Raw genomic sequence first — 19,641 nt, 5'->3', positions numbered from 1 at the left:
GTTTGTTCGTTAGGAATAAATATTTTCGAAAACAATAGACGTTCTAGAAATTGAATTCAGAATTGTTCAGCTAATTCGTAAGAAAACATTGTTATGAAAAATTTTATTGAAGAAATATTAACAAACTTGTAGGTACTATTCAACATTGTACATTCGAACTGCAAGGGACATGCTTCCTGTATCTGTGTTCCTCAACGAGTACAGTCTGGAGATCTTCAGAGAAGTGCAGCAGGCGATATCGTAGTCAAGTACTTCAACATTGTCGAAAAAAAGTTAAAAAAGAATGGTATATACTGTTTCTTGGCTCAGTACTAGTTGAAGATATTGGTTCTTGTGTGTAAATAACTGTAATATGACACTTTCAATTTTACTTTCTCTAATCTTTTTTTAATTTTCTTCAATTAGGCTGAAGTTAGAATAAGACAACCAGAAATATATGGTAATACTACACTTACTTTTATTAGGTAGGTACTTTTATTAAAACACAAATATTTAAAAAAAAGGCTTCTGACAGGCTCTTTGAGAACACTATTTCGAAGTAAAATTGACGGGGCATTCGATTTTATAACCAAAAAAGCATCGGAACCCATACATAAAAAATCTCGCTTTCATTCAAACATATTCCAAACCACAATTCTGTACTCCATTTTCGTTTGTAGTCACGTAAAATAGTCATCTATGTGATGGAACCTTCGGAATCCTTATTACAATATCTACATTGGCAGAATTGAATAAATACAATTTTTTTTTTGCAAAAATCCTGTAGTTTGGAAGGTTACTTGTGTCGTATCACTGACTTGGCATATTTCTTGAGTATTACGAACAATTCTTCCAAGTTTTTCGGTGACTAAGGGATACGTACTCCAATCTTCATAGAAGCCCGACGCTTACGTCATATCGTATTTCAAAATACCGTCAAAATATTTTATTCAACAATACATTGGCCCTTAACTCAAATCCCTGCATTCATTTCTGCATTTTAAATTATCTCTTTTCCGATCATTATTTAATCCACAGCCACCTCTTTTGTTTGAAGAGATAGAGATAAATTAAGTATTCAGATAATCCTGCATCTAAGCCTGAGAGAAAGATTCTCAAAAATAAAAACTCATTTTATTGATTCAACTTTTTCTTTAACAAAAATATCTACACTCTTTATTACCTACAATATAACATTATCAAAATAATATTAGCCATTTCATATATTATTTCAAATATTAGAGAATATTTATTAATTCCTTTCAGATTTTATTCAAATGTAGAAATTTTTCATCATCATCGATATAGTGCAAGTCTACTCGACTATATTTATATTTCTGAGAAATGGCATTTCAAAGGTATCTAAACGGATAACATAATATATCTATTGCTATCAGCGCAACGTTAAAATTACCATCCAAATATTTATATAGATCTAAGAGTATCAGTTACATATTATTATGAGATTTGTTTTATATTCAACATGACATTTTTTTTTTCAATGTGCATTTTGTGATTTCAATGTGAGCAGGTACTAAAGACGCATCAACTAGCTGTAAAACTCAATTACATTGATTCCTTTTGGTACTCATCATTTTACATGTCAAAGTATAAATAATATTGCAAAATAGTTCCACCTTCTTCGTCTACTTTTATATCTGAAATTCACATATTTCACAGCAGTATTTTTCAGCCTCCAACGTCTCCCGATCAATTTGCACCCAATGACACGTTGTAAATAAAGATTTATTCGTACCATCCATTCTACTATCGTATTCCCGGGCGGAAACATTGCGGTCTAAATTTATTGTAAAGCGTAAAGAATCCAGCAACCAACAATTTTTCTATGACATGGGACCCGTATAGAGCATTTCTTGAAATCAATGAAATACGTGTTGTAAGTTGTTAATACCATATTACAAGCTATGTTATACGGTAAATAGATTACCACTTTTAGCTTAGCAAATGTCGTCGTAAGCTTTTTTTTATACTTATACTAGAAATTCGCGCAAAAGAGTTGCTAATCCATACTTTAAATCATACGATAATTAATTATCTGTGCTACTACTTTTAACTTAATTATTATCTATTTTTATAATTTGTGTGAATAGTGATTCATATTTTCGTGTCTGATTGACAATGGATAAGAAATACATTAAATGATAGTGACCGTAATATATTCCTTATCGATGGATTGTCACAAAGTATAATAGAAGAAAATATGTTACATTTGTGGGATGGTGTGAGAAGTGTAAGTGAGTTAAGCTAGTGTGTTTACTGTTCCAAAAGGAATTTAACTTCAACATAATCTTTCAAAACAATAAACTCCTATCTACTCCCATTTAACGTCAAAGGCTTGATCCTAGCATAAACCAAGTTCACAGCTACAAATACCATTATGTACGTCCAAAACAGGATTTTCCTTCATACACGCCTTAAAACTCGGAAACTTTGTTGTAGCTTCGGTTATTACTAAAATTTCAGCACTGGGAGTAATATGTGGTGGGCAAACATCTGAAGTCTCGAGTTTATGTAACCGCAGTTTATCTCTTTAACGCACCCCAATGAACTTTCAGCTATATACATGCATTTTTGGCTTTAACGTTTACACTGAAATGAATTTATATTAAAAATTCTCTCGTGTCTACAATATTTTTAAAATGAGATGCCGAGTCGCATTATTTGTTTATTACATACATGGGAATTATGATAATTATTAATAGGGATATAATATTTTTGAGCTTTTAAATTTTTGATCTAAAAACTGGATACATTTTTCTTTGATTTGCGGCTTATAAAAATAACAAGTCAGTTATAATTTATTATAAAAATTCAGAAAAAGAAAATATAAACCCTCAAATCAAGAACACTCATCAAACTGAAATAAGAAATTTTTAAACTGAAATGAGAAATATACAAAATATTTTAACATTAATTAACTTCAAGAAAGTCGCTGACATTTAAATGTTTCTTCAATTTTATTCCTATATATTCGCATTATATTTAGCAGTGATGACCCTACACTTAATATAAACAATAATTAAGAGGCAAGGCTTAAACAAACAATATTAATGGTTACGTGACCGTTGACAGTCGTAAGGTATTACTGGTTACAACTAAAGAGGAAATCGGAAAGCCTTTAAGATGACGAAAATACACTTAATGCCAAAGCAATGAGAAACCATAATACAGGCTTTGGTAGCAATTTATTTGTGTATTGTGTTGTTGTATCATTTGTTATGAAATGATTTTTGATATGGTATGAAAATTGTGTTAAGAAATTTTCATCTTAAAGAACATTATATGAGGGCAAGGTGTATTTTTATTTAACTGTAAAATAACTAAACCGATTTCACTAATTATTTTATCATTAGAAAAGTACCTGAAGCTCGAGTGCCAGACTTGTCTAAAAAACTAGACAATTATTACATAATATAGGTACGCCTTACAAATTACCATTATTATTAAACTACATACCTTATACGATGATGTGCAATATTATAATATCAATATAAATTTTAATCCTTATCCATTTCAATTGTTTGATAAATAAAGTGGATTATCTACTTTTAAATTCCTTTTGTGTTGTATGTACCGGACTTTCCGATTAGAAATTTTGATGGGTACCTATACAAATTCTCTAGGTAACCAAATTACAATTTAAATAATGTAGAAAGGTATATTACATGTATTATTGTTTGCTTTTTCGTCATTATAGTTCCCAGTAGGTAAATATTATAATCGTGAAAGCTTGTGAGAATGGATGGGTTGATTTTCTTACGATTTTTACGAAAAGGACTGGATGTATAAAATTGTGTACGTAGACAGATTATAATCTGGATAAGAACAAGCCATGGATTCCAGCTAGTATAATGAATAAAATAATTATCACTTAATGCGATACAGTCATAATCTATACGTAGAATAATGAATCATGTGGCTTTCGAATACAAAATACTGAAGGTTCATAATATTAGGTAGGTGTATTAGGTCCATAATATTATCTACAGAATAATATATTGAAAAGCTAAACTATAAGAAATTATTTTTCTAAAACTTCAGCAAGTAGATAATTAAACCTTGTAGAACAATAACAGGAGCGATAAGTCTCTACCACTTCCTCTTCATCCTGTTTTTCTCTAAGCCATATGAATAAACCGTAAATCTAGCAATAAATAATTTCAGTTTTGAAATAAGTCATAAGTTTAAGTGCTTACCGACCTTAATAACGTCAGTGAAAAGTCTGAGAAGGTTGCAATCAAGTATAGTTGAATGTTGCACTAACTTTCTGTCTGCGAGCTCCCGTGACCCGTCTTAAGTCCTTCGCCCATCCCGAGACTTTGATGAAATTTTGAAACTTTTCACGAAGATTGATTTCGAAATGTCTCGAAATTCACGTTGAACTGCCACGCGGCGGTCGAAACGAAAGTTTTAATGAAATCGGACGCTGAATGAGCGAAAGAATTTAATATTTCTTCAAGCGGTCCACATTAAAAACAAGGAAATGGAAGCGGCATTTGCGCTTTTGTTAAAAAGCGCCACTTGCAGCTGACGCAGCTCGTTTGTAAAGACTGTCACGATAGTATTTAAATGAATAAACCCTTCCATTTCTCAAAACAATAACTTATTATAAGACGGGGCCATTCCGAGCCAATGCGCAGGTGCATCTGACTTAACACAATTGAGTTCGTTATTCTAAGATATAATAAGAGCTACCGACTATTAAATATTGCATTTTCAATGTTTGTAGTTTTGTTATATACAATTTTTTAGATATCTATCGATATCCATTAATTAAATGATCTTATCAATTCGACACATACAACCACATGTTTTATGCCTGTCTTTATGTATCTCTGTGACATTAGTCTCTAAGCTCCAAAATAAAAATTTAACATGCTTCTCACCATCTACCGTGTAACTGTACATATTTTAGTATTATGCACTTTTCTAGGATACACGTTTTATGACATGTTTCCAAAATACTTACTACACGGTATTCATACATGAAAATAAATGCGTACGATCAGTTATCTATATTTCACAAGAAAAAGGTAGGTATTCATTTCGATACTCCCGTAAATAACCCGTTGTATGTCCAAGAATATTTTCAAAAGAGCGATGTCCCAAAATATATTTTCAAAGACTCCGTATTATTGTTTCCTGAAAAATCCACAGATCTTAGCCTATAGACTATTGTTCCCAGAATGGAGACTTACGGCGGCGTCCACACCTGATTTATAGAGTTTAGAACACGACCGATGCACCCGATGGCCGTTTAAAATTGCTCTAAAGACTTTCAATTTGTACCCAACTTGTACGGGGTCAGCGCAAAGCCAGTTTGATTAACTTGGATAGTAACAATGTTGATTCAAAATTGTCGAAATTGAAAATGTGGGTTATACGTAGAACAGACATAATATTTTCAACTAATGTGTATTACATATATAATATTTGGGTATGACAGCGACCGTTTCTATTTATTTGTTTTATGGTAAGATTTAATTGTGTGTAATGAATAAATTGTACTAATTATTATGTACATAATATGCACTTTATACATTTATATTGGGATTTGGTCAACAGATTATCAGATTCGTAGACGTATTATTAAAAATGAAAAGTCAAATTATTTTTTGCAAATTTATGCATTTATAGAAATAAAATATATGAAAAAATTAAGTGGAAGCCATTTAAATTTAATGTTAACGTTAACAAAATGTCAACGAGTCAACAACATGACCGTAAATGTGAGGTAATGTAGGAATTTGGGAAATAGAGTAATAAGGAACTACTTATTCCGTTATTTTCACGACATTGTGTACAATTTTAAATTAAATTAGAATTTCACAGAGTTTTACTTTTTCCAGTTATTTTTATGCTATTTGACATGCATTTTAAATGTTTTAAATTAGATGTTACAAAAAAAACACAATTTCAAAGAAATTTAATTTAAATGGAAAATTTCGTGATTAAAGTAAATAAATATAATTGCCCATACCTTCAACCAAAATGTTTTTAATAATAATTAACTCTCGCCGGAAGTAAAACAAAACTAATTTCAGTAATTTCCCAGTTCCGCGCCCCCGTAATATTTCCATTACGCGTGTTCCGTGTCATGTTCCTATGTTTGTTCCCGTTTTCAATTTCAAAAAGTTTCTATAAATTTTAAAATCGCAGACAGGAAGTCAGATCGAAATCGCGGCGGTCTAGAGGAAATTGCTCATTCTCACGCGACCGCCTCACTCCGGGAATAGTCTAATGGAAAAAGTTAAAAAAATATACAAAACTTCTCTTTTTTATTACGTTGCTTGCGCTGAAATCATCGAGAATAGAGCGCAAACTATCCTGCCGCGAACGAGGAAAGTTTCAATTTAAATTTCACCCGCGCTTCTGACTATCATGTATACTTTTTATATTCATATATATGAAATTTTTGTTCGCGGGCGAATCATAAAAGGTATTTTTATTTTAATACCACAGAAGTTGCAAAGTTTTTATAGCGTCCTGCGTCTTGGGTTTGTTTGATAAAACAATTATTATTAATGAATATATCCATCTGCCTAAAATGTGTTTATTAGTTTGCGTATAAACAAAGCATTTTCCTGAAATAAAAAATTGATAAATAAAATAAAAAGACAGTTTTTTTACCTTTACATAAGAAACTACCTATAAATAAACCGATATCAAGAAAATATTCATACAAGGTATCTGTAACGAAAATCGTTTGGTTCTAAGTTAAAACTAGCTGAGCTCCGCGGTTTCGCCCACGTGGCTCCGCTCCTGTTGGTCTTAGAATGAATGGGCTATCTAACATCGAAAGAATTTTTCAAATCGGATCAGTAAGTTCCTGAGATTAGCGCGTTCAAACAAACCAACAAACTCTTCAGCTTTATAATTTTAGTATAGATAGCCGATAGGCCAGCAAATATAATCGCAAACCGTTCAGAAACTTAGACAATAATCTGACTGTTATATTGAAGCCAGGATCCACAATGAACGGTGTAGGATTATAATGCTAATAGCACCCCATAGTCATTAAGCCCATTCATGGTGAATCTATAGCTTCTATTCAAAGTGTATCACAATTAGGTCATATGATTATATTATAATATATTATATAGGTAGGTGTAAATGGTCCCTATTGATAATGTCGAAGGTTAAATCTGGGCTCAATTTCATGTTAATTAAAATAATATATTCCATTTACCTTTATCACTTTATTAATAAGTAAAGTTGAAGAAAAAATACAATAATATGATTAGTAAGCAATGGAAAATAAAATAATAAATTGACTCATCGTAGATATAAAAATTATCATGCGTATCTTGTGTCAATAAAAATGTTAAAACAATTATAATGACCTAGAATAGATAAGATCATTTTTTATCTAATTATAGACATAGAATTTTTTTTTGTTTTGTAAATTACCTACTATTCTTCATTTTACATTATTCAATTATTTATTAATTATATACCACCGCTTTGTGCTACAATTAAATAACTATTTCATCCTTTAAAATGGCCCCTAAAAACAAAAATTCTATATAATATATAAGTAAATATAATAAGTACTGATGTGCCATCGCACCTACCTTCTACCTACCTACCATTGATTTTAGTCCTATCTTATTGATAATATTCTTATCAAGATAAAATGCATAGTAATGTGAGCGCTCACCTATTTGTAAATTACAACGCCTCTACGCTCAGTTGTTTACAAGTTGTGGTCGCAAGTAGTAAGATCGTAAGAAATACAGCAAAAAAATGTGGTATGTTTACCTTTAAATATAATTACCTATATCTAACACGCTCTTTTTTAAGTATAATTTGTACAGTATCTATTTATGAAACAATCATGTAATTTAATATAATTGTTTGAAGTGCCAACCTTACATTAGCAATGGAATATTATTCGAAGGTCTGAGAGAAAGTTGGACTAACCTTGTTTCTGTATACTTAGCTGTTAACGTTTTCGAATAAACAAACTAATTTGGTGCTATAAACGACTTAAATGAAACTCATTTATTTGTTGTGCTATGATAATAGGTATATAGTACATATTTATTTGTCTACTACTAACGATGGTCTAAGAGAAAGTTGGAAAAACCCTGTATCTATCTAGTATGTTGTAAACGTTTTCAAATTTATTTATCTTTTTCAATACGTACCTACTTTTTTGTCGCTGTACTTCATTTATAAAGTGATACAAATATATCGCAAAATAATGTTTGTGCTGGAAGCAATTAAAAGTGATATTATAAATCCTCCAGGCTCCAACACGCACTTGATACCTACCTGTAAATGGATTAACAATGCACAGATTATAAATAATAAACAACATTCCAAAATCAACTTTATTTGTTCTTGATAAGATTCAAACTAGGAAGTGCATACAAAGTCCACAAGAAGTAGCATGTAGGCTGTAGGTTAATAAAACTGGTCACATAGGCGACGTAAACAAGCGTAGTATCGACTGACGATGACGTAGTTAGTGGTTAGCCTTGGTCAGCTTGTCGTATACCTTGTTGTTTTTAGTACTTCTTCGTAATTATTTCACTGAAACTTATAATAAAGAACGTATAATGAGGCAATACGATTAATAATAATTATATTATTTATCTTTAGAAATGTAATATTTCACAATGTTAAAAGGTTGCACATAACTCTCTCTCTCTAGCCTCCTAACTGTTTTCGAAATCACACCTTGAAATCGCTCCGTTGCGACGTGAATGAAATACAAACGGACAAACAGACAGGTACCTACGCATTTATAGAGTATACACATAACTACGTATTATAATAATATTATCTAGTAACGATGAGTAACAGTTCCTAAAAAGAATTCGGTCTCACCCATTGAGGTACTACTATGACTACATAGTAGTACCTCAATGGGTGGGACTGAATTCTTTTTTGGAAATGTTACTAGGTACTAACCTAGTACATAATATTAACTCAATGGTCCCACCCCATAAACGTGAACGGTCGATGCGTTAGTATGATTTATCATTTGATAAAAACAATTTCCGATTACACTTAGTTTTTTTATGGCAGATAAGATAATATATTATTATTTATTAGATAAAAAAGTTTCACAATTCGAATTTCGTAGGTTATGGCAAACGGAACTAGTGCAAAAAGTCTGTAATATTAAATGACACATGACAATGCGAGGCCTAATAAAATTACTGCGTTAAATAATGGTTACATGCAAGAAGCTTGTTACGTGGTACCTACATGGCATTGTAAGGTCAACAATCTGCAAGGAATCTATTTATGAGGAAGAACTTTAAGAACTTGCTTAATATAACCGATTAAAACTAACTTATCATTAATTTATTGATATGTCTATTGTCTATATCTAATCTAATATCTTAATCTTAATACTATTATAAAGGCGAAAGTTTGTATGGATGTTTGTTACTCTTTCACGTAAAAACTACTGAACCGATTACAATGAAATTTAGCACACATATAGAGGGTAGCTTGGATTAACACATAGGATAGTTTTTATCCCGGAAATCCCACGGGGACGGAAACTATGCGGGTTTTCCTTTGCAAACGCGGGCGAAGCCGCGGGCGGAAATCTAGTTTATAATAATTCACCGTCGCTTCATATGTCTTATAGCGAACATGATCACTGGATAGAGTAAGAGTAGAGAGAGTAGGTATGTAGTAGAAAAATACCGCCAATTCTTGAAAAAAAAATCAAGTTTTTATAAATACATTGTAAATCAAAACGTTCTCACTTACTTTCATTACATAGTATAGAATGGGTACATAAAGTTTGAGTGCAGAAGTTAGATCGTATGTGACCACTCTAGGTTCCATGTTGGAAATTATATCTTAGACCAACAATGTATTTATCAAAAAAGTAGGAAAAATTGTGATGCTATCATAATAATATAAGCTCAGAATACTGTATATTATAATAAACTTACGTATTATATATACGTAGTATAGTATTCTAATAATAGATAGGTATACTCTATACTTCATCATCATCATCATCATCAGCCTTTCGATGTCCACTGCTGGACTACAATATACTTACTGACTTTTAATTTTTACTTCAGTTTTTAGTTCATAAAAAAGGGTTGCTTCCAGCTAGCGTTTAAACTACTTACGAATAAATAACTAAACCATGATCCAATCAAACATGAATTTCCAATATGGAGTACGTAAACTATAAAATATATTCTCTGACCTCGTTGCACTAAATAACCGGAACACAATAAAATTATTGTGTACTGCAAACACGTGTTGAAGACAATACAATGTTTTGATTTCGAGCGTATCTTAATAGTTTTAACTATTGATTTGATATTCTATAACGACAACATTAAATTCGCATGACTGAACTTTGAATTCTACTTTATTTCTAAATATTTTCCATTTATTTATTTCTGGAGACTGATCAAATATACTCGTAGATTTTATAAAATAATGTGTAGCCGGTTGGTTATAATTCACACTTCAAACTTATTCATGAATGACCGGCTCGAAAATTTATTAGACCCAACTTAAAAAAATCTCCAAAAACAAAAATTTAAAATTTTTATTTAAAGTTTAGCCCCTTAGGATATCATTTTGTTGACTCTAGTGGATATATACTTAGTTATATTTTTTTTCTTTTTTTCAGTGGCTGCGTCTGTAATCTTTTCTGCAAGCTTGTGAGCTTATTCTTCTCCTTGATATTCATCGTGGCCATCATATTACTTATATTATGGGCTGTCGGAGTTATCTTCGTATAGCGAGTAAGTATTTTTCATAAACATTTCAAAAGTAACAAAAAAATACCGTCTGACACGTGTACACGGCACACGATCTTTTTATTTTTTTATATTTAATCTATCTATGCTAAACTTTTAGCATAGAAATTCTTGCATAGCATTATGTCTTGAAAAAATAAGAATTGAAACAAAAAGACCGCAAATCGTTTTAACTTTAACACAATGTTAAGTTTCTATGACTGATAAAAAATATGAAATTGAATAAATGGATAAATATTTTGAAACCTAGACATATTAATTAAATAGCCTTTAATTGGTTTGTTTCAGGAAACAAGAGTAGTCTCAAATTATGAGAATGGAGAGACTGAAGAAAAACGCATAATATGTATATAGCCAATTATTTTTATAACAAACATGAAAATATGTGATTCCAAAGAGAATTATTATGTGACATAGAATATAACTATTATTTCGTGATTATTTCTTATGGGACATTCTGACTCTAAAGAGATAAAACATAATGAAATATCTTTATTGTCATTTAACTAGGCAATAGACAAATAATTCAATATTCATATTAATTTTTAAATACGTTAATAACCTTTTAATTGATTTTAAATCACCCTCATAATTCCATAATTTCAATTTTTTGTCTGTTATTCAGTGCATGTCAGTGGGTATTAGAAGATGATATGACTAATTATATAGGTATAATATTATGTATTAACAGAATCTAATATCAAACATATTGCAAGTACCTATCTTATATATAAAAACTAGCGGTCCGCCCCGGCTTCGCCCGTGGTACATATGAAAAATAGATGTTGGCCGATTCTCAGACTTACCCGATATGCAAAGAAAATTTCATGAGAATCGGTCCACCCGTTTCGGAGGAGTATGCAGACTAACATTGTGACACGAGAATTTTATATATAAGATATATATAAAGATGAATCGCAAAATTTGTTGGTAAGCGCATAACTCGAGAACGGCTGAACCGATTTCGATAATTCTTTTTTTTTTCCTTGAAGTACGAGGATGGTTCTTATGTAGATAAAACGTAAACATGTACCACGGGCGAAGCCGGGGCGGACCGCTAGTTTATAATAATATGACAATTGAAATGTAGAGCAAACAACGTATCGATGGTTATAAGTATTAGACTTGTCCAAAATGCTTTTTCATTGCTAATTACAAATTGTGATCCCGGTATCTGTAATCAGTGTCGGGAAAAACTACGATAAGATAATATATTTGTGTAACGCACATGTTAAAAGTTTAGTCATGTTTCACATTTCATACGTTTTTAAAGTGAAACTTTTATTACATCGTCTCAAACTTTTGGTCTGTGTAGCGCATGTCGCGTGTATCGCGGCTGCCGAGTAGGTATACCTACTCGGCAGCCGACCGTCACGCGACATGCGCTACACAAAGCAGTGTTCGGAACCGTTCGAACAGTTTCACTTTTACCGTGGTTTCATAAAACCACACAACATTTTTTATTTTATTTTTTTTACTTCTGCCGTCCTATCTTCTTTTGTTAGAAAATGTATTCCCAGGTTATACATTCACACCTAACAAGTTTTCCTTTATTGTTTTGTCAATTGTTATGTTTTGGTATAAATAACAATTGTAACATGATAACAAAATTCTATTCTATATCTGACTCTCTTCAATTTTGTTAATGGTCTCTTCTATTTTAATTTATTTGTTTACCTTTAATTTATACATATTTATTTATTAGATTTTGTATTTTAGTTGTAAAATATTAAGTGTATCAGAATCGATTGTGATGTACCTAAGTTAAAGTATATGATTTGTTTTAATAAAATCTAGATAACAATTTTTTTTTATATATTTCTTTAATCATACCCAACCACTCTACCTAATATTCATTTTCTTACATTGTTAGATATTCTATAATAATCTATCGATATCGATATCCTACTACACATGGTTTCAAAAGCGTGGGTGTCTAGTTCTGTCCTTCGTGGAAATTAAGAAAACACTGGATCTCGTAGAGCACAGATCATCTATTTGCGCATAAAGACAATCGATAATTTTTAATATTACATTATTACTATCTGCTCAAGCAGACGTTGTCTGCCCATCCTTGTGCCTTAACAAACTCGGTTATTTGTTTTATAACCGAATTCTTGAGTTTTTTAAACCTAATAAATTATATACTAAAACCTTCCTCTTGAATCACTCGTTCTATTAAAAAAACAGCATCAAAATCCGTTGCGTAGTTTTAAAGATTTAAGCATAGGTAGGTACATGGGGACATAGGGACAGAGAAAGCGACTTTGTTTTATACTATGTAGTGATATAGATGTGGTGTCCTTCTGCACCATTCTGCACCTAAAATTCGCACTTTTATATTTGAAGTGTTTTTTAAGATGAAAATTATAAATCCTCTTCAAATAAATCCATCCTTTTTTTATTTATAACCACAACACAAACCACAATAATTTAGGTCTTCTTTCCTGTGCTTCTTTCAGATAAAATTGATAGACATCAAAAATAGCTTGTGACAGAATCTGTCGGAAGATAGCAACTGATATGAAAGAAAACATTATCTTAAAATAAGTGAGTAAAACGCATTGTTCTTATGAAAATTATTTATTTTCTGATGCTTTTATTGTATACAGTAGAAAAATATACGGATAGATACAATATTGTGAACAACACACACCACATGCCGCTCATAAACGTTGGCTTCGTTCTACAATCTGACTATGTTGCCAACTTCCAATGGTTAGGAACATATTCATGATACAAAATATAAAACAGAGAAGTATAAAATGTCTATCTATTCTGTTGTGCGAAGTAGTTCTTTTAAAATATACATTGCCATTTTAACTTTTCAAACAGATATATACACATAACAGTTTTAATATCTAAAGTGGATGCCAAAAGCGGATGCATTGGTAATACTTAATTAATTAATTATGTAATATCATTTCAATAGTGATGCATTCCTCTATCGACACATAATATACGTTTTTATGGAAATTTTTATGGAAAAAGTTAAATTTTATGAATGTTATACTTAATCGTTTCTGAGCAGACAACTGTATAACTGTTAAACTTTACAGGAGGACGACGCAATCACTGCACAAGAGCTCTCTAGATAAATTTATGTACCTGCTGCATACTTCCGTTGGAAAACCCACTTTACCACCTCATGTTAAAAACTATTATTGTTCACAGTTATATTTAAGGTCCTTACCTCAAGGAAAATCATTCCGTGTGACAATCCATTGTTAAATAGATTTTGAAGCAATGCGGATTTCGTTCTGGCAATTAAAAATTGCGTTAAGAATATACTTTACTTATACTGATAGAAGTAACTAATAGAAATACATTGAAATGTGGTGAGTATCGCATAATATGTAATATTTGTTTTCTTACTAAGAAAAAAAGCTTATTTAAACGATTTAACAAAATCCATAATGTAGAGCAATTAAAAAAGGCGCCTCCTAGAGGTGTATGCCTGACAAATTATCTATACTAATACATATTATAAAGCTGAAGATTTTTGTTTGTTTGAACGCACTAATCTCAAGAACTACTGTTCCGATTTGAAAAATTCTTTCGCTGTTATATATTTTATCAAGGAAGGCTCTAGACTAGATATATCTCGCTAAGACCAACGGGAGCGGAGCAATGCGGGTGAAACCGCGGGCTACAGCTGCTAGTAAATTATAAAAGATTAATTAGAATAATTATTATACTGGAAATTTAATTCATTTACTTTTTAATAATTTAATTCATTACCTACTTATTACATTTATTGTATTTTTCAGTTGCGTGTGTAATCTCATGTGCTTAATAATATGTGCAATTGTAACGTTTGTCGTAATTGGAATTAGTTCAGTTTTCGTTTCATTGTTATCTGGATCGAAAAGTAAGAACTGAAGTTTACAAGTTAGTGTAATTATTATTATTCTACAATCATTTTTTCGGTGGATAAGCTCGATATACACATACCTACTCATTCTCTCTTCTCTATAAGCAATATTATAGTTGGATGATGCATACAATATACCTCCCTACAATATTAAGCTACAATCAACTGAAAAATAGCTTTTTATGAAACAAATTGTTTCCTTGTTTAGCATAAAATGCACATAATGGCAAATAAAATAAAAATGCGATAAGCTTTGATACGCTAAGATTTGTGTTATTTATACAAATGTTAAATATATAACAGTAGTAACTAATATGAACTTCTTTAATTTCACTATTAATAATAATTGAGCAATTATTTCAAAAGCATCATCGGTACTCCTCTATTTCCAATTAACATTGGCATGTCGCCAAAATAATTTTATACTGAAAACTTCAGTGTGTCACCGACCTCCGAATCAAAATTAATATAAATTCACATATTTAATACCATATACCATTTTATTGAAAACTGTTTTAAATTACTTATCAAATTGTATTGATTGTAAAATTATTGTAAAGCTATTATTAAATTTACGTTATTCTCCATCGATAGGTTTATTTGGGGAAATTAGGTATACATTTCGAGGGAACCGAACTAAATTCATCAAATTACTATAACCCTTATTTGATTATTTGACGATAAAGCCCAGATTGAATCACGTACAATCATTGTTTTATAGGTAATGGAAGACTCGTGTAAATATGAAAGGGGCAAGTAATTACTGTAATAAATACTATATTGGACCCAGGAACTATATTCACTGGAAGCTACTTCTGGTTTAGTTTTAATTTTGATGAAATTGCTATCAATAAACTTTTTATTGTATAGTAGACCGTATGTATGTAATGTTTTTTTATATTAATTATATTCCCAATTCATGTATCATGAAATATTAAACATTAATAAAACTTTGTGAGATTCTTATATTGATTGAACCATGATGTCCCCACTTATAAAAAGGTTGTAATGAGGTAGGTACCCGCCTAACTTACTTGGCTAGGTATATTTTTCAGTCGATGGATATAATATTGTATGTCCCCATAGAAATCTATAGTCCTTTTCACCTATGATGATTCCTGTGACACATGGATTTTTGACACGTGTAGAGATGTCTTTACTGAAATCACATCAATTGTTTTCGATAATCGATAATATTTTATATGGAAATGAAATCGATTTGAATAAAGTACCAAAATTAGTTTTTTCGGCATTTCGCCAACAATTAACTAAGGAAACTTAGCAAACAACAGCAACAAAAAGTCAACAATAACAATTAGTAACAATAACAGAATACCACGTAAAGTATCATTAAAAAAATGCAACTTGTATGCACTCGTACAGACGATTGACTCGATTGACAAACGATCACAAGATGGGCGCCGATTATATGATTTTCCAACTCTATGATTTTTCAACGATCCATTTCATGTACACAAATTGCGTAGGTATTATATTTTTGTGTTATTTTATTTTATTTTTCATTATATTAAACTAAACAATACTGTTTTCGATTTATAAGTTTAAGATGTTTTATTTTTATATTTTTGGCAATAATTTCGCCATAAAATAAAAATATTATGCACTAAAATTATTTTGGCGTTTTAAACATAAAATACGTAATTCGGAACACGATGAAGTGTCACAGGAATCATCATAGGTGAAAAGGACTATAAATAACAAGCTGACAATAGACGTCGTAAGCCCGCGTGACCTTGTCGCCACTCAGGTGACTTCCAAGCCACCAGTGCGTTCGTCGCTGTTCAGTTTATCTCGCGACGTATGTGTGTATACATGGTGTATTTCAGCATTTCCCATTGCGGAAACTCTTCCACAAGTTGTAATTATACAAAAAATAAAATTTTATCGGTATGTATTATTTTTTTAGAAATAATGCCGGTTTTCCTTAAAATTATAGAATTACGAGTGTCACCATAGAAATCTAAATAACAATGAATGTCACAGTCGACCGTTCTTATTATCACGTTTAACACAAATTTCAACCTTATTTCTATGAGTTTAGGTTCAAAGTTATATCTATTTAAAATTAACGCCCTCTGTTGTAGAAAAACCGATTTTTTTTCGTATTGGAGCAAAAAGAAACAAAACGTCTCATGTACCAAGGTATTTTATTCTTAAATAAACGTGCGTTAGGATAATATTAAAAAGCTGAATTGAATATTTAAGTTAGTGAATATTAAGTTAGTTTTCACTAAAATCAAGCTTTCCAATAAAAGGCATAGTTTACTTGTGTGTACTGTTTAGCTATCGGTGTAAATATGTTGATTTTGGCGACAGTGGTTTTCATACTAATTATGACATTATAGTAGTTCTAGTATTTTGTTATTTAGATTTCTATGTATGTCCCTATATCAAATAAGGCTAATTCACTATCTTTATACAATTATCCAGCACGAGTCATTTTTATTTTGAATGATATAATTAAAGGTCTACAAACATTATTAACTCTAATGGAAATACAATTCGTTATGTTTTTCATTTATTTACTTGAGATTTTTACCCCGTAACCACAGACGGCTTAACATTATTGCTTGATACTTTATAGAAGGCGCCATGTTTTATAACAGTGATTTTAAAATATCAAAACAAAATAATAAAGTGAATACAAATGTTTTTACGGTGCTCATGAATAATTATCAAACAGCAAATAAATTTTATAAGTACTCCATCGCCCATGCATCAAAGCCTCTTGTGTACTTTTCAAAAATATTCGCAATGCAAACTATCAGATACAAGCAATACGATATTAAAAAAATATCAACTTATAACAAAAGTTACTGCTTGTTATTGATGTTCTTAATAATTTGTGTCATCGCTTATATTCCTCCTCTCAGCTGGTTGGAAACCAAGTCCGACCTCCCACTCAATATTTTAACGAGAACGTTTGGAGCGCTGCAAATATACGAATTTTTCTATTACATTTTTATTATTTCATTTGGGAATGAGGGATATTATTGGAGCTTGTATAAAACATTAAATAGTTTGGATAATCATCATGCGAAAAGGGAAAGAATGTTTTATTTTCGTAGATGTCTCGCAATTTTCTTAATGTTCACTCCACCTATATTGGTCTCCTTCACCTTTTATTTACGAAAGTTCACTATAAGAAACATTATGTCGCAAATAACTTTCTTTCTCATAATGCTCCAGGGAGTCAACTTTATGTACTTTATAGTGAATATTTTTATAGAACTAATAATTTTTAAAGCTGTTCTTAGAAAGAAAGTTCTGGAAAGCCATACATTTGACAACGTGTACCTAAAACAGAACTATTTTATAGAATTATTTACAGTACGTTTTCAAATACATCTATCTCATTATAAAGAATTTACGGCTTTCCATGATATTCACCGCGCATTCCTACATTTAATTTGATTGCAGAATAAATATAAAATCCAGGATAATTTAAATCGTATCTGTTGGTTCGAACTTATGCAAATGTATGACAAACTTGCTGATTGCATCAACATCTTTAACAAGATATATGCAGGACAGGTATCAAATACAAAAAGTAACAATGCCTAAGTGGAAATACTTACGCATAATATTATATTGTTAAAGTTACCTAAAGATTATGTTGAATTTTTCAGATTTTAATTATGTTTGAAGCTTGGCTGCTCACTACAATACTAGTAATATGCCGATCATTGTCACCAACGATGAAGGTAGGTAATGTTTTGTATGCTAACTTTGATAACATATTATTGTATTCTAATAAATTTATGTATATTATGACCATTTTAGAATGCAATTTCAATATTTTCGTCTAACTCTAACATAATATTAAAAATATTTTTTTTTTTATTTCAGTATTCGGATGTTATTTGGAGTGACATGTTTTATTACACATTTCTCAATATACGACCATTTTTCTTAACAACATTGAGTGACTATTTCATACAAGAACGAAGGAAAATACTTTCTATTCTCATACGCGTGCTTGTTCAAAGTGATGGTAAAATAACACTATTATAATATATTTTTTTATATAATCATAGCAAATAAACTAAAACCTAATAATTTTTTTATTCGGATAAAAACCGACGTTTATGGAAATTTAACTGGAAGGTAGAGAACATTAACAAAGTAAAAAGCTGTTTTATCTTTTCTTGCGAAGTTATCGTGTTGCGACTTGCGGATTCTCAATTGGCTGCTGTACACGGGTAAAGTGAACTAGCAAACTACTCTAACATTTCTCAGTACTCTACCAGTTTTAGTAGAAATTTTAGTACTCTACTCTACCAATGGTGTCTACATTAGTGTATTATGTAGGATAGTTACTGTACTCTACCGCTCTAGCCTCTACTCTACCGTTTGCTCTACCCGTGTACAGCAGCCAATAGAGAATCCACGATACGATAACTACGCAAACGAATCATGGACACTTAGTGTCGAGGCATAATGCATCTCATGCATCTGAAACCACCTTTATGAAAAGGATTGATAAACATAATTAACTTTTTTTTATTTTTATCTTTTCAGATGACAGATGTCACGACCAAGTGCAAACAATGATAGATTTGGTGCAATCCAGGAAACTGGAGCTCTCCGCTGTAGTAACGGCGGTCAATGTACCAATAATGATTGCATTTGCCGACCGAGTTATCTCATATAGCGTTTTTATGATTCAATACTTTTATATTTATAACATATAATTAATTGGAGTGTTATATTACAAAACTGGATGTGCTCGTGTATGTGCTTTAACCAATTTGTTATTGTAAATCCTTCATTAATAGTAGGTACTTATTAGATAATATTCTATAGATTCCTACATAAATCTCCAGATGGAGAAGATGGTACCTAATATAAAAAATTTACATATTTTTTGTAAGTTATCCGCAATATGTGACTAGTTTAATAAATAAGAAATATTATAATGTGTTTACCTTGTGTTTACCTACTGTTTTTTCGCATATTATATTCAAAGAGGATATAATCACTACGTTTTAA

The 19,641-nt window shown here is 30.9% G+C and overlaps 1 protein-coding gene and 1 long non-coding RNA gene across 3 annotated transcripts; both read left to right on the top strand.

Annotated features, from left to right (window-relative positions):
* Positions 1–7,659: 7,659 nt before the first annotated feature.
* On the top strand, positions 7,660–11,471 carry LOC149488517 (uncharacterized). Its single transcript, XR_016315611.1, has 3 exons — positions 7,660–7,748; positions 10,625–10,739; positions 11,043–11,471. It is a non-coding gene; the product is annotated as an uncharacterized LOC149488517 (long non-coding RNA).
* A 2,531-nt stretch (positions 11,472–14,002) lies between these two features.
* On the top strand, positions 14,003–19,347 carry LOC149488516 (uncharacterized). Of its 2 annotated transcripts, XM_089695242.1 has the most exons (5): positions 14,003–14,092; positions 14,525–14,645; positions 18,279–18,353; positions 18,499–18,643; positions 19,171–19,347. In XM_089695242.1, exons 3-5 carry the CDS (start codon positions 18,288–18,290, stop codon positions 19,341–19,343), a joined length of 384 nt encoding a protein of 127 aa, XP_089551368.1. In that variant the 5' UTR covers positions 14,003–14,092; positions 14,525–14,645; positions 18,279–18,287; the 3' UTR covers positions 19,344–19,347. The 2 variants fall into 2 exon arrangements, with proteins under 2 accessions (XP_089551368.1, XP_089551367.1); XM_089695241.1 differs by lacking the exons at positions 14,003–14,092; positions 14,525–14,645 and adding an exon at positions 17,948–18,183.
* The last annotated feature ends 294 nt before the right edge of the window (positions 19,348–19,641 follow it).

This window comes from Colias philodice, chromosome 5 (assembly GCF_061535455.1).
Source record: "Colias philodice isolate Cphi_HAF_F1 chromosome 5, ilColPhil1 Martin Lab GWU primary, whole genome shotgun sequence".
Lineage (NCBI taxonomy): Eukaryota > Metazoa > Arthropoda > Insecta > Lepidoptera > Pieridae > Colias > Colias philodice.
The sequence above is the reverse complement of the archived record's forward strand: the minus strand, read 5'-3'. Positions and strand labels throughout refer to the sequence as shown.